A 13,464-nucleotide genomic window follows, 5' to 3' on the forward strand; every position below is an offset into this window, starting at 1 on the left:
AGTATACACAACTCGATTCTTCCCTTCTGTCTCTCTCCCCTCCCTGTAACCTCCGCCTTCATTCTCCTGAAAAACTGTAATGTGTAATCTGTAGTGTGTCGTGTTAAAGCTTGGCATTTTTCTCCTGTGTTTGACTGCAGTTCCTTAAACTGTTGGTTATGAGGACTTGTTTAAAGTAGCATAGAGAAATATGTCAACCCATATCCTGCTAATTATATCTACTTGTGGATCTCTGTGCTTTATTTTACTTGTGTTCATGTGTGTGTGTGTGTGTGTGTGTGTGTGTGTGTGTGTGTGTGTGTGTGTGTGTGTGTGTGTGTGTGTGTGTGTGTGTGTGTGTGTGTGTGTGTGTGTGTGTGTGTGTGTGTGTGTGTGTGTGTGTGTGTGTGTGTGTGTGTTTGTGCACGTATGGTGCCAGGTTCCCTCTGGTTTGAGAGGCCAGGCGCATCTCAAGGTGTGGGGCAACCGTCACCTCACAGAGGGAGGCTACATCTTCCACAACTTTACCACCGTCACAGTGGAGAGCAAGGGCACAGCTGTCTTCATCCAGACTGATAAACCTGTCTACAAACCCAAACATAAAGGTTCCCTCTTTGTGCACCTGGTAGTTTGTTAATCACAGTACAGAAAATAAAGGGAGCTTTCATGTCAATGAAAATAAATCCATCAAATTATTTCAGACTACAATTCTATCAATTTGATTCAGCAAAGAATTTTCACGCATTAGTTTTTTTTTTTTGCAAGGCTAGAGAACGATTAGGTAGAACAGGACAGTCGTATGCATTAAGTCCTGCATATTTAAAGGTTGCTTACCTGCTGTATCCAACAAAGTTGTGTTTCTGCTTATTCTTTTAGTGCTCATCAATGTCTACACCGTGACCCCCAACCTAAGGCCAGTGAATGACAAGGTAATTTAGATCTTCCTCTCTTATAACTTTGGCCATAGAGCAACCATATTTAGCATGGACATACTTTTCCAACTCTAATTGCTGGAGTTTAGAGGAGAAAACTGGTCTGCTCTAAGTGCAGAGAATTGTACCGTTACCTGTTTACAGTAGCAGAGGTAGAGTCGTTCCTCTAGGAATGCCAGCAAAGCCTCCACATGTACTGAGGAACTGTGCAGACAGACAGTTTATTGATGTTTACAGCTATGAATGTCCACTGTTGGTAAAGGGCAATGCTCACCTTCACAGATGGATGATTGTTGCATTAGGATCCTCTCCAGGCTTTACTGTTTACATTGAAGTCATAAAGTCTTTTCCTTGTCTTGATCCCTTTTCTGTTTCTCTCTCTCTTTTTTTTCTTCTAGATTGAGGCATATGTTTTGGTGAGTGGAAGCCAGCAGGACCACCCAAGGAACAGTGGCAATTTTTTTTTGTTCCCAGCCTGGTAGGAGATTACAGAGCAAAAGTCAGGGCAGCTCACCTAGATAACAGGGTGCTCTTTGGAACAGCACGAGGATAAACAACATGAAAGCAACCTCTTCTCCTCCCTAGTCTTCTTTTGGTTTAGTGCTTATCACTGCCCTACAAACGCACACATCATTCGTGTGCCTGCCTCAAACTTCCCGTCCTTGATCATCTATTGTCTCTTATTGGATCTTTGAATGATTGGAGGACAAATAACAAGCTGCTTAAAAAGCAGAGAGAAGTCTATGTTTAACTTATGGCTACTGACAAGCACAGCCGGTTTCCCCCATGGAAAAGCTGTGGGCGTATTCTGACAGGAGCCAGGTCTCTGGGTCACATTCAGTTCAAGGGTCGTGAGACCTGTTTAATCATATGCAAATGAATGCTCCACTACATATGGCAGAAAATGAATACTTAAATGTATTGTCTTAACAAAGATTCTCTCTCTCAGGACCCCAGAGGATCCAGGATGGTCCAATGGAAAGGTCTCAAGTCGATCTGTTGTGGTGAGTCCCAGGGTCTACAATGTATTTGCACCATCAACGTGCATTATGTAGATTCAAACCTCCTTTTTAAATATTTTAAAGGAAGTAGTAACATTTCTACACACTGGACATGCACTAAAAGAACAATTGACTATTCTCTGTGCTTCCCTGTAAATGTTAGGAAAATGCACAGATGTACATACTGTATATGTTTGATCATGCTTTGCAGGTGTTAAAGAGATTTCTTTGTCCTACAGGGGTTGTGAACATGAGTTTTCCTCTGTCCGACCAGCCTGTGCTCGGAGAGTGGTTTATCTTTGTGGAGGTGCAGGGACACACCTACAATAAGTCCTTTGAAGTGCAGAAATATGGTAAGGCTCGATACACGACTGGTATACAGCATTGTTTATCATGACCATATTAGAAATAAATGCCTCTTCAGAGAGACATAGATGATCAATAAAAAGTTTGTCAGTTTTGTGTGTTTTAGAGAAGCAACTTTTGCAAAAGGTGTACTTTTTAAATAACAAAAGAGGCTTCTCCAAAACATCAGACTAATGAGGAGTATCAACCATTATACATCAAAAATATCAAAAATATTCAAAGCAGCATGCTGTCTTCTCCCTCACAGTGATGCCCAAGTTTGAGTTGGTGATTGATCCACCTCAATACATTAGTGATCTGAATTCATGCCAGCAGGCTTCAGTCAGGGCCAGGTAAGTGATTTCAAATTCCACTTCCAACAATAGTAAATAAGTCATGGCTAGAAACCGGTATGTGCGGCATCTACCTTGTATTTTACAGAAGAAGAGATGCTCATTGCATGTGTCCCTGTGTCCCTGTCTATTTAAGACAAATTAAAATAAACATGTCAAATAAACGTATAAATCAACACAAGTCTCTGTCTTTCCTCCTTTTTTACCCACCATCCGTAAAATGGTGCTACTGTAGTTCTGTTTGTTATTTTTATATTTTGCATCTTTACAACAATTGTTTTCTATTACATACACTTTAATACTTTGAATGTACCACTAACTATGGGTGCCTTCTCAATATTACACAGGTACACCTTTGGGAAGCCAGTTACCGGGAAGTTGACAGTGAATATGACAGTGAATGGAGTGGGCTACTACCGTCATGAGATGGGTCATCCTGTTATAAAAACCATGGAGGTCAGTGTATTGATTCTCTCATGGACTGATCTCTCATTACTGCCCATTAATGAGCTTTAAGGAAGTCACTTTTTCTGCTGTGGCTGAATTTCTGCTATTCCCCAAAATATTGCAATGATCATAAAAACATTGAACAGAATAGAATTGAATAGCACTAGAATAATGTTCTGCACGTTAACATTAAACAGACGACTCCTCTGCTGTTCTCAGATCAAAGGCTCTGCAAACTTCAGCCTGTGTGTGAAGGACATGATGCCCTTAGACGTGGCGGATCACTTTAGGGGCAGTGTGAGCATTTGGGCGGCAGTGACCAGCGTGGATGGAAGCAGGCAAACCACATTTGATGATTCAACGCCCGTCCATAAACAGCTCATTGACATAAAGTACTCAAAGGATACACGCAAACAATTCAAGCCTGGTCTGCCTTACAAGGGGAAGGTGAGACTTTTGACTCTGAATGGACAAAAATATGTGGAACTATGTGTTGCTCTAAAGCAAAACCAAAAACACAGCCTGTTTGGATGGTTTTTCCAGCTTATTGCCTTACATCTTTCAGCCCTTTATTTTTTTTGCAAATATCATATTATGCCACTTTAATCTCTCTCCCTGCAGATTGAGGTGACCTACCCTGATGGGAGCCCTGCTGATGGGGTGAAGGTGCGTGTCAAGGCAGAGCTTACTCCCAAGGACAATGTCTACACCAGCGAGCTGATCTCTAAGGATGGCCAGGCCATCTTTGAGATCCCCTCTATCCCTACTGCTGCCCAGTATGTCTGGCTAGAGGTCAGTGGCTGTTGTGGTGGTAGTAAGAGGATTATTTTTTAGCTCACCTTATTGAACCTACTGTATACAATGTTCTTTTTTTTTCGTCTGATAAAGACCAAAGTGACATCCATTGATTGGAAGACAGTGGGAGACCAGTACCTGCCCAGTTACCTGTCCATCAGTAGCTGGTACTCTCCCAGCAAGTGTCACATCCAGATTCAAAGCCCCAGCACTCCTTTCAAGGTAACTGTTACATCCTTTTTGGTAACATTTTCCAAGCAACATTTTATGAATTTGGACTGTTGTGTTCCACGGCCGTGTCGTTGCTTTTGCTTTAATGCTCTTTTTTTGGGGGGGATATATTATTATTGTGACATCATCAGTTTTAATACAGTGTTCATTTGTTCCTTTCTTTTTGCAAAGGTTGGTCAAGAAGCAGAAGTTGCTCTGAAGTCTACCTGTCCCTGTAACTTCACTCTACACTATGAGGTAACATCGAGGGGGAACATCATCCTGTCAGGCCAACAACCTGCCAATCTGACGGCTTCCCACCGAGGAAAAAGGGCTACAGTCGTCTTCGACAAGAACATTCACGCCACCCAACTGCCTCCTTCTGCCTCTGGTAAGGATGGTTTTTAACCATGTTGATTTCATGGATGCATGTACTTTTTATTTTATTAGTAGTTTCACTGCAGTTGCACTTATCACAACAGCGCCCCTCTTTCTCATGTTTTTTTTCTCCTTTTTCTTAATAAGTATACCTGTGTCCACCCCTTTTCTCATCTCTCTGCCAGGTGTTGCTGGCTCCTCCTTTCAGGTCGAGATGGACAGCTGCGTGTCATATCTACGTTTCCCAGTTAGCCATAGCATGGCGCCTCTTAGCCGTCTTCTGGTCTACTACGTGAGGGAAAATGGTGAAGGTGTCACCGACAGTCTGCAAGTCCCTATCCAGCCGGTCTTTGAGAACCAGGTTTGCGTTCTCTCATTTCTTTGTCAAATGTCACCGCCTCTTTCTCAGCTTTTTCCACATTTGTTAAAACCAAAACAAACAAAAAAAGAGTGTTTACTGATTTCTAATTTATTCAATGATTCAATTCAGTATAGTGAGACAAAGAATAGACCAAAATCCTCTTTTAAACTTTTCTACATTTCTAAAGAGAAATGCATTTGTTACTTTGTGTTGGATATAAATGTGGTTTAGGCAGATTTTTTTTACATGTAAAAATTAATAAAAACTTGGCTCAGTATGTGTATACATTTTGGAGGGGAGCCCACATATCCACGCACCAGCTCTGTCCACCATGTAATATCTGTAAACAAACAGCTGTGTTGGCCTCGGAGAGCTCCCTGGTTCCTGCCTGCATTAGGTGGAGTTAACTCCCTGAAGTATTTACAGCTCCCTGGTATGCCATTACAACACTCTCTCTCTCTCTCTCTCTCTCTCTCTCTCTCTCTCTCTCTCTCTCTGTCTCTCTCTCTGTCTCTCTCTATCTGTGCGTGTTTGTGTGTGCACGGAGGACGGGGTTGAGAGGGCATGATGAGACAGCGGCCATGGAGGCTGCAGGCAGATGAGTGGGGTCATGACAGGAGAGGAGGACAGGTTACAGAGTGGTGAAAGGAGAGCAGCGGAAGTGAATAACGGGGCTAATTTGTGACTGTGTGCTGTTGAAGAACACTTCTGGTGTGTGAAAGTTTATGGCTGACACTCACCACCCCTCCTTCTTTCAAAGCCTGTAGTTTTCCACTCTGTCTTCAAGTTTCCCACCGCATCTTACTATTTAGAACTATAGGATGAATGTTCTTCCACCGTTAATGATGCAAACATGCTACTGGGGAACTATCAGCCAGTTTGGCAACAGTTATTTATTTGATTTGCAGATTGACCGAAAGAGAATTAACAACCACTTTTGAGTGTATTCCAGTTTCTACTTTTATTAAACATTTGAAAGACTCCTGAGTTAATTATTCAACTTATAACAGTAAAGGTTGCATCCCTGTAGCCATGTATTGGTTGAACGAAAAATTCTTTCCAATTGTGGTGTAGAGAATTTGATTTGAAAATGTATGCGTGTAATGGCATATTGTCTCTTAATTTGTGTTGGATATTTTTAGGTGTCTGTTACTCAGTCATCAAACGAGTCCATGCCAGGAGACCCCATCACTCTTAAAGTCAGGGGAGAAAAAGGCTCCTGTGTGTGTGTGGCCACAGTGGATAAGAGCCTCTATCTATTAAAGCCTGACTTCCAGATCAGTCCAGACAAGGTCGGTTCCCAAGGTTACGGTAATATTTCATCACAATCATATATATTTTTTCCAAGTAACAATGACATAGCATGGAAGTTACAACTTTTTTTTTTTTTAATGAACAGAAAGTTTTGTACAATTGTACCTCTGCTTTATATTGTGACTTTGCGTATTCTAAAGTAGGAAAAAGTTACGATTGTTAAATGTAATACACATGTTATGACACTGAATCAAAAATGATTAACAAATGTGTCTTTATAAACTCTGAAGACGTTTATAACTGAGCTTTGTTTGTGTCCTGTCATGGACTTGTTCCCTCTCACCAGGTTTTTAAAGAGCTTGCAGATTTTGACGTTTCAGACGCCTTTGGCATCCCTAAAGACGACGGACACTTCTGGTGGCCCGGGCTGTCATCAAAGAGACGCAGACGCTCCTCTGTGTTTCCCTGGCACTGGGACATCACCAAGGACGCCCGCTTCGCTTTCACTGTGAGAGCACGCAGCACATAAAAAGTTCACAGTTATGTCACAGTAATGAGAAGTAGTCACCTTCCTGTGAGTGTGTATGTTTTTCATTGTCTGTATGTTTATTACTCAGGAAACAGGCCTGGTTGTGATGACAGATATGGTGAGTTTAAACCACCGGCAGAGCGGAGGGATGTACACAGATGAGGCCGTTCCAGCCTTCCAGCCGCACACCTCCACTTTAGTGGCTGCCATGCACACTCGCCAAACGCCCAGGTACTGTACCTATTACAGAGCAGTCACGGGTCGAATCACTCTGGACTCTGATTTCCTTAGAAACACAAGTATGGTCCACTTCTCACTGTTGTAGCTATTTGATTTTTTTTTTTTACCTTATATATCGAGTTCATGAAGCATATCATATTGTGTGCGATTTGTGGCTCTTTAAAAATATATTAATGCTGATTTTAAGTGTGCTACCTATAAAATCACCTGTCACTTATTCCATTACAATTACCATAACCTGACCACACACCGTTACACAGGGAGGTTCTCCTCCGACAACCCTGAGAAAACGAACACATGAGACAGCAGTAATTACCTAATGCTCCCAGGAATTGTGTCCTGTTAATACACATCTCAGTACTTGTTATGCTTGGGGTTGAAAAAGGTCGTGGAAATGAGTAATGGACAAGCCGAGAAAAACAGGACAAAAGAAGAGAGTTTTGTTGGTTTCAGATCTGCATTCCTTTAAGCCACAAATACCTCTCACTCTGATGATAAACATTAAACACATGACGTGACTGAGAGATTGTCAGTGTGGAATTCAGAATAATACATTTTCCAATTAAGATGTTGTTGTTATTGTGAGCAGCTGAAGCCTTTTATTGATGTCAGCTTGTGTTTTGTTTGCAGAGCGGAGAAGCGTAGGCGTACATTTTTCCCAGAGACTTGGGTGTGGCACTGCCTCAATGTCAGGTATTTTAATTTTTATATAAATATTTTTCTCTGTGTGTGTGTGTATGTGTGTGCACGCATGGATATAAATGCATGTGCATGAGCATGTTGGATGCCTGAGGCCAGATATGAAAGGTACACCAGATTGCCTATCATTAAATGGGATTTAATCACAATCTGAAGGATTTAGAAGAATATAAATAGTAGACGAGAGGACAGGGGTGGAAAGTCATAAAACCTCTAAAAACCTTTAAAGATGAAAGAGAGACAGGAGGAACAACATTGATTGATTGAAGGGGGAGATGAAAAGATAACAACAGGGGGAGAAAAAGACGTGTTAGATGAAGAAAGACGATGAGGATGATGCTCGGCTAGGACAAAAAAACAAAACAAAACAACGGGTCATCTGGAAAGAACAAAGTGTAGTCCAAAGGTAGCGTCTGCAAGAGGGAGACATTCCTGGAACAGATTACGAGCACATATCAGGGACTGTGACAACTGCTGCTTGCCCTTCAAAGAAACACTCAAACACTGGTGAAAAACCAAGCAGTCATGTGCTAATGCACAGTGTCGGATCCCTCCTCTCATGCCCCTTCTGAGTGGGTTTCTCACACATGAAGCATTTTAACTAGTGTGTTGTGTGTGGGTCTGTTTTGTCTTTTGTAATGTAACAAATGTCCTATTGAAAACAGTTTGTGAGGGTTTCTGTGTATTGTCCTGTCCTATGTCTTGTGAGGTGTGTTGCAATTGTTCAGATGTGTATGACTATGGTTCAAATGTTGCTATCATGCTAATACAAATTTCTGCATTGATGCTTATTGACTGATGAGTTGACCGATGAGTTGGGTGATTGGTTGGTTGAAGTGCCCTTTCCTAAATCAGTCAATTCTATAATTTCAATCAAATAAATCACAAAAAAAAGATAATGAAGAAGAAGGATGAGAGAGTAGCTTGTATGTGAGAGGATGGATCCATCACTCGAGCTGCCTCCAGGGTTTCCCCCCCTCTCACGGTGAATGTGCCTCATTTACTGTAACGGGGGCGATCTTGGACCAAACTGTCCCTTTTTTTTTTTTTTTTTCAACAACTCTTTGCATTCATGTTATGCCAGTATAAATGTACTGCCCATAGATTTCCATACGCTTGATTCCCCTGGATGGCACTTACACTCTGCCTAATTTCCTGTCATGTGCTAAGCTCTGATTTCCTTTTAAAAGTCTATTAAAGTGGATTTTTGGCCAACTTTGATCAAAAGGAAAAGGGTGTACACAGAGTTGTTCAAGTTTATTATGCCCTGTGTCCGTTTGCCAAGACCAACACAAAATATGTGTTGCCAGTAATGATCTCAGCTTGTTTGAATCAAAGAGACAGATCAGGCCAACATCTGACTGTCCCTCCTGCATATCCATTTAAAAGTGTTTGCTTTACTTTCATTAGTGCAGGTGCTGATGTTGACACAGGTGGTAGCATACAAGTAATTACAGTGCTTCATCAAGCCTGTCCTTGTAGTCCGGACTTTTTTTTTTTTTTATTGCATTTCATATAAGAAAACAATATTTTTATTATTATTAATGAAGTTTTAATATGCATCAACATGTTTGACTTACAGCTCGGAAACTGGGGAGGCCGAGCTGCGTTTGGATGTGCCTGACTCCATCACCACCTGGGTGACAGAAGCCGTTGGCTTGTCTGAAGAGAAGGGTCTGGGCTTAGCAAAGCGAGCAGAGCTGCACACCTTCAAGCCTTTCTTTGTCGACTTCACATTACCCTACAGCTTAATCAGAGGAGAGCAGACCAAAGTTCCTCTCACGGTCTACAACTACCTGGCAACCTGCGCTGAGGTAAGATGATGATGGAGAGCGCAGAGAGACACAGAACAAGTTACTTTACCATGATGAGCCATAAAAGCGTTTACCATACCATACCACATTTATTTATACAGCACTTTAAATACAACCAACATTGTGCCAAAGTGCTGTACAATATACAAATACAACAGTCGTCCAACATCAGTCATACAAGATACAAAGCCACAAAATATCCAATACTCATCATGAAACTGTTGGGAAGCCAGAGTGTATAAATGAGATCTGAGGCGTGTCTTAAAGACCTGAAGGGTAGGAGCTTGTCTTATACTCAGGGGCAGATTGTTCCAGAGCCGAGGGGCTGCCACAGAAAAGGCCCGGCTGCCTCTGAGCTTCCGCCTGGTTTTGGGGACTGAGAGGAGAAGCTGGTCAGATGATCTCAGCGACCTTGAAGGAACACAGGGTTCCAGTAAACTTGTCAGATACACTGGTGCTAAACCATTTAGGCATTTAAAAGTATACTGCAAAAATTTTAAGTCAATTCTATATTACACTGGAAGCCAATGGAGGCAGGACAAGACAGGGCTGATGTGATCATGTTTTCTTAATTGTTTGTTTAATTGTAGAGACAAGAGACAGGGCCTCATTACACATGCATGGTGTCAGGAATAAATAATATCAAAATGAATGAATAACCACATAATCATGGATGTCATTATTGGCAACATATTATTGAACACAAGCTAATGAAGAAAACACCTAAGAATCTGATTTTAGTTTGGCCGCTATGAGCAGTTTGAAATGCATCTCCTCTTCTGTATCTGTGCCACATCCTTCCTGCTCACTCTGACTGTCAGTGAGCTGAGCAGCTGAAGAGATGCAGGAAATATCAGGAGGAGAGATTTGAATGATGACATGGAGCAAGGGCCCAAGGGCTCTGTGTCTGACCTCTTAGATTGGGGAATTAGCCTCTTCTCATTACAATCGATAATCTCCCAATGTATCTAATCTTGTTCTGTGTCCAAGTTTCTCACTGTGAATGGCATGAAGGTGAAAGAAATGTCTTCAAAGACATTGGCCTGAAGAGTGAGTTTTAGAACATGATTATGTATACTGGCCAACCTCCTCACTCTCCCAGACTCAGCTGGGGATTAGCATCAACAAGCAAAGTGTTTGGGACAATGGAACAAATTGTAAAAACAGGAGTTGAACTGCCGAACAATCAAAGGGCTTTTTGATGTGGTTGTATTTTTGTAAAATCATTAAATGAGTCTCGTCATGTCAAGAATAAAAGAGGCTCTCTGTCAACCATCGAGCTCAAATGTCTGAAAAGCTGAACATTATGCCACATAAAAACACAGTATGCGTTACAGTTAATGGGATAAAACATGCAAACCCATCACGGTGGTCTGTGCAGTTGTTGTACACCAGCATTCAGCAGACCCTGTGGCATGTTATGGACAAAGTGTTGGTAGGTAGGCTGAGGGGAATTCAGGGATTAGATGTGGAGGCCAGAGGAAGCACAGGTTTGTAATACCGAGATTACCCTAGAAGTACCGTATGTTTCCGAGCTTACTTTGAAAAGACCTCTAAACTCTGTTTTGGCTTTGAACGAGTTCATCCTGCACTCCACACAGATGACATCATGATGTTTGCAGATGAGCCTGTTAAATGGTCTGTGCGTGTGTTGCCCTGATGTCATATTAGGTGGACATGCAAACCAGCGTAGCCCTTCCTTTGATGTCCACCCCAGCAACATGTGATTCCTATATTTTCTGCTCTGTTATTTACGACTTGTGGCGTGTGGATAAAGAACAGTTAAAAGATCACTCCGCATTACAGAGCCCTCTGTGAAAATTGGACGATGAGTGGAACATAATCCTTCAGGGAGCTTGAGAAGCATGAGTCAGACAGCATGGAAAATTCACAATGTGATTTAAAAAATTCTCCATCGCTTTGAACAGCTTTGAGGAGAACACGCTATATGAGGGAGGGGTGTGCCACAAGAAATGATGTCATTTGCGGTCTGTCAGAGGAGATCAATTGCTTCTGATTTGTCTCTTCCTCTCCTCTCCCTTTTTTTTCCTCCTCTTTTCCTTCTTTCCTCTCACAGGTTCATGTTAAAATCTCAGTTCCGAAAGGCATTAAGTTTGTCGGCCACCCTGGAAAGCACCACCTCACCAGAAAGAAGTGTGTGGCTCCTGGGGAGGCGACGCCTACGTCTATTGTGCTGTCTTTCACTGAACTGGGGTTCGCAAACATCACAGGTAACTTAGAATAGACCAAGTAAATAAATAACATCAGCGGGTAAAAACAAGGAAGCTTCATCTTTTGTGAACTTTCAGTATGCCACAGTTGTGAAATCTAAACTGGGAGGTTTGAAGGGATATGCAGATTTTTTTTTTATCCCTGAAGTCATTTCATTACAGTCAATATGTGAGTGGTTGTTCTTAGTGGAAATAGTATAGTCTGACCCATCTCACATTCTCCACTCTGAGTATGAGCTCTTATCAAATGTTTTCTTGAGGCTGTCGGGGTTTTTGTGCAACAGTACCATGGCGTTCTTTTACCTCTTATTAATTCATGGATTGTTTCTTAAGGAGATCTTGTGCAATAGGCTATATGTTGTGTATTGTTCTCATTGGTATGTGCTCCTCTGTTCATCTGTGGAATGTTCTGTACCATCAGTCCCATCCCGTCCTTCCCCGACCCAGTTGTCTCATTCTGTCCTAATACAATGACAGTTACAAAGCAAGGGTCATCGGGCAAATTATGGTATTTTAGCTCATTTTCTCATTGGCATTTTCAGCCAGTTAATTCCTGTTTACAACACTAGTGAAGTGCATTTTGTAAAGGCTTGCTTTTAAACTGCTGGGCCACTATTAAACTTACTGATAGGTAAGAACTAATGCTTCTACAACAAAATAGGTATTTTAGCAGCTTTTTGATTTGAAGGTATATCATGTGAATAATAATCTAATTCAAAAATACTAGATCTCGGAAAAGACACTATTTATTTTCTTTGATTGCCTGACACTTAAAAGATAGCATCCTTTCACAGAGACATCAGAGCCCTCAGTATGAAGCCTCACAACAACAACAAAAAGGCAAGCTTTTGACTTGGGTGATCTCTGCTGGCCAAGGAGCCGAGCTGTGTGTGATCTGGTCACTCACCCAGAGTTACAAACAGTCCCCTCCAGAGCGCATGTGAGAACAAAGATGGCCAGCAGTGGGGGGGAGCAACCAGAGCTGTACTGTGACAATCAGTGGCATGTTGATGAGTTTGCAGGTCACTGGCGGTCAATGGGCCCCCCATGGCCCCACTCCTAGTCCTCTGGCCCCTTGCCTTTCCCTTTCAGTACACATACACAAAGAGACACCACTGGCACAGGGCCACATTTCCAACATGCTCCAAAGCAAGTGAACTGGGAGTCCTTGGACGACTTTGTTTGTACTGTGTAACGTTTGATGATGTCCACAAAGGACTCATCCAGGTGGGGTCACTTTTGACTTAAAAAACACAATTTTATGGATTCACCAAATCCCTTAAAAGTGTGTCATTATCATTAAGATATGTACAGTGTATCGTTTTCACAATTGCTTTTTAATGAGTAACTTACTACATTTCCCACCTCACTGACTGGACTGGCTAAACATTGTCAACCTGTAGACACAATCTGCGTTTCTGTAGTACTTCATCACAGTAATTATTAACAGTCTGAAGTGTCATCACCACCAAAGAGGTTGATGCGGACACATTTAAGGGGGATGGGACACACAGTGACCTTTTTTGACAACAGAACTGTCTTCTGGGTAATTCTACACAAGCAAAAGGGTTAATATAATGACACAGTTTGAAGCAGCAAAACTAATTCTGCTCCCTGTTGTTCCTATAGCACGTGCGATCGCCTACAGTGAATCAAGTTGCTGTTCAGATGGACTCCAGACAAGCAAAACAGGCAACAATGTGGACGAAAGAAGGACCCCAATCGCCCTAGACTTTGTCCGCAGGACTGTCCAGGTGGAAGTAAGACGGATTATATTTATTAGTGATATGTATCAGTGATCGTTTGATAAAATATTTCTCTGTATTAAATAATATGGGAAGAGCTTTGTTGAAATTATTCTTCCAAACATTTGTTTCTTTTTCTCGTTTCATTTTC

General features: G+C 41.8%; 1 protein-coding gene across 2 annotated transcripts in view; it reads left to right on the forward strand.

Annotated features, from left to right (window-relative positions):
• cpamd8 (C3 and PZP like alpha-2-macroglobulin domain containing 8) overlaps window positions 1–13,464 on the forward strand; it is a 43,682-nt gene that overhangs the window by 4,973 nt on the left and 25,245 nt on the right. For both annotated transcript variants that reach the window (XM_079349850.1, XM_079349851.1), the window contains exons 4-22: window positions 419–584; window positions 856–908; window positions 1,310–1,327; window positions 1,861–1,915; window positions 2,152–2,265; window positions 2,526–2,610; window positions 2,958–3,066; window positions 3,277–3,504; window positions 3,679–3,849; window positions 3,946–4,074; window positions 4,255–4,453; window positions 4,626–4,801; window positions 5,944–6,093; window positions 6,402–6,563; window positions 6,673–6,815; window positions 7,455–7,517; window positions 9,106–9,337; window positions 11,415–11,568; window positions 13,198–13,328. In XM_079349850.1, the coding sequence (XP_079205976.1) occupies window positions 419–584; window positions 856–908; window positions 1,310–1,327; window positions 1,861–1,915; window positions 2,152–2,265; window positions 2,526–2,610; window positions 2,958–3,066; window positions 3,277–3,504; window positions 3,679–3,849; window positions 3,946–4,074; window positions 4,255–4,453; window positions 4,626–4,801; window positions 5,944–6,093; window positions 6,402–6,563; window positions 6,673–6,815; window positions 7,455–7,517; window positions 9,106–9,337; window positions 11,415–11,568; window positions 13,198–13,328 (2,538 nt within the window). The remainder of the gene's footprint in view (window positions 1–418; window positions 585–855; window positions 909–1,309; window positions 1,328–1,860; window positions 1,916–2,151; window positions 2,266–2,525; window positions 2,611–2,957; window positions 3,067–3,276; window positions 3,505–3,678; window positions 3,850–3,945; window positions 4,075–4,254; window positions 4,454–4,625; window positions 4,802–5,943; window positions 6,094–6,401; window positions 6,564–6,672; window positions 6,816–7,454; window positions 7,518–9,105; window positions 9,338–11,414; window positions 11,569–13,197; window positions 13,329–13,464) is intronic.

The sequence above is a fragment of the Symphodus melops genome, assembly GCF_947650265.1.
Source record: "Symphodus melops genome assembly, chromosome: 8".
NCBI lineage: Eukaryota > Metazoa > Chordata > Actinopteri > Labriformes > Labridae > Symphodus > Symphodus melops.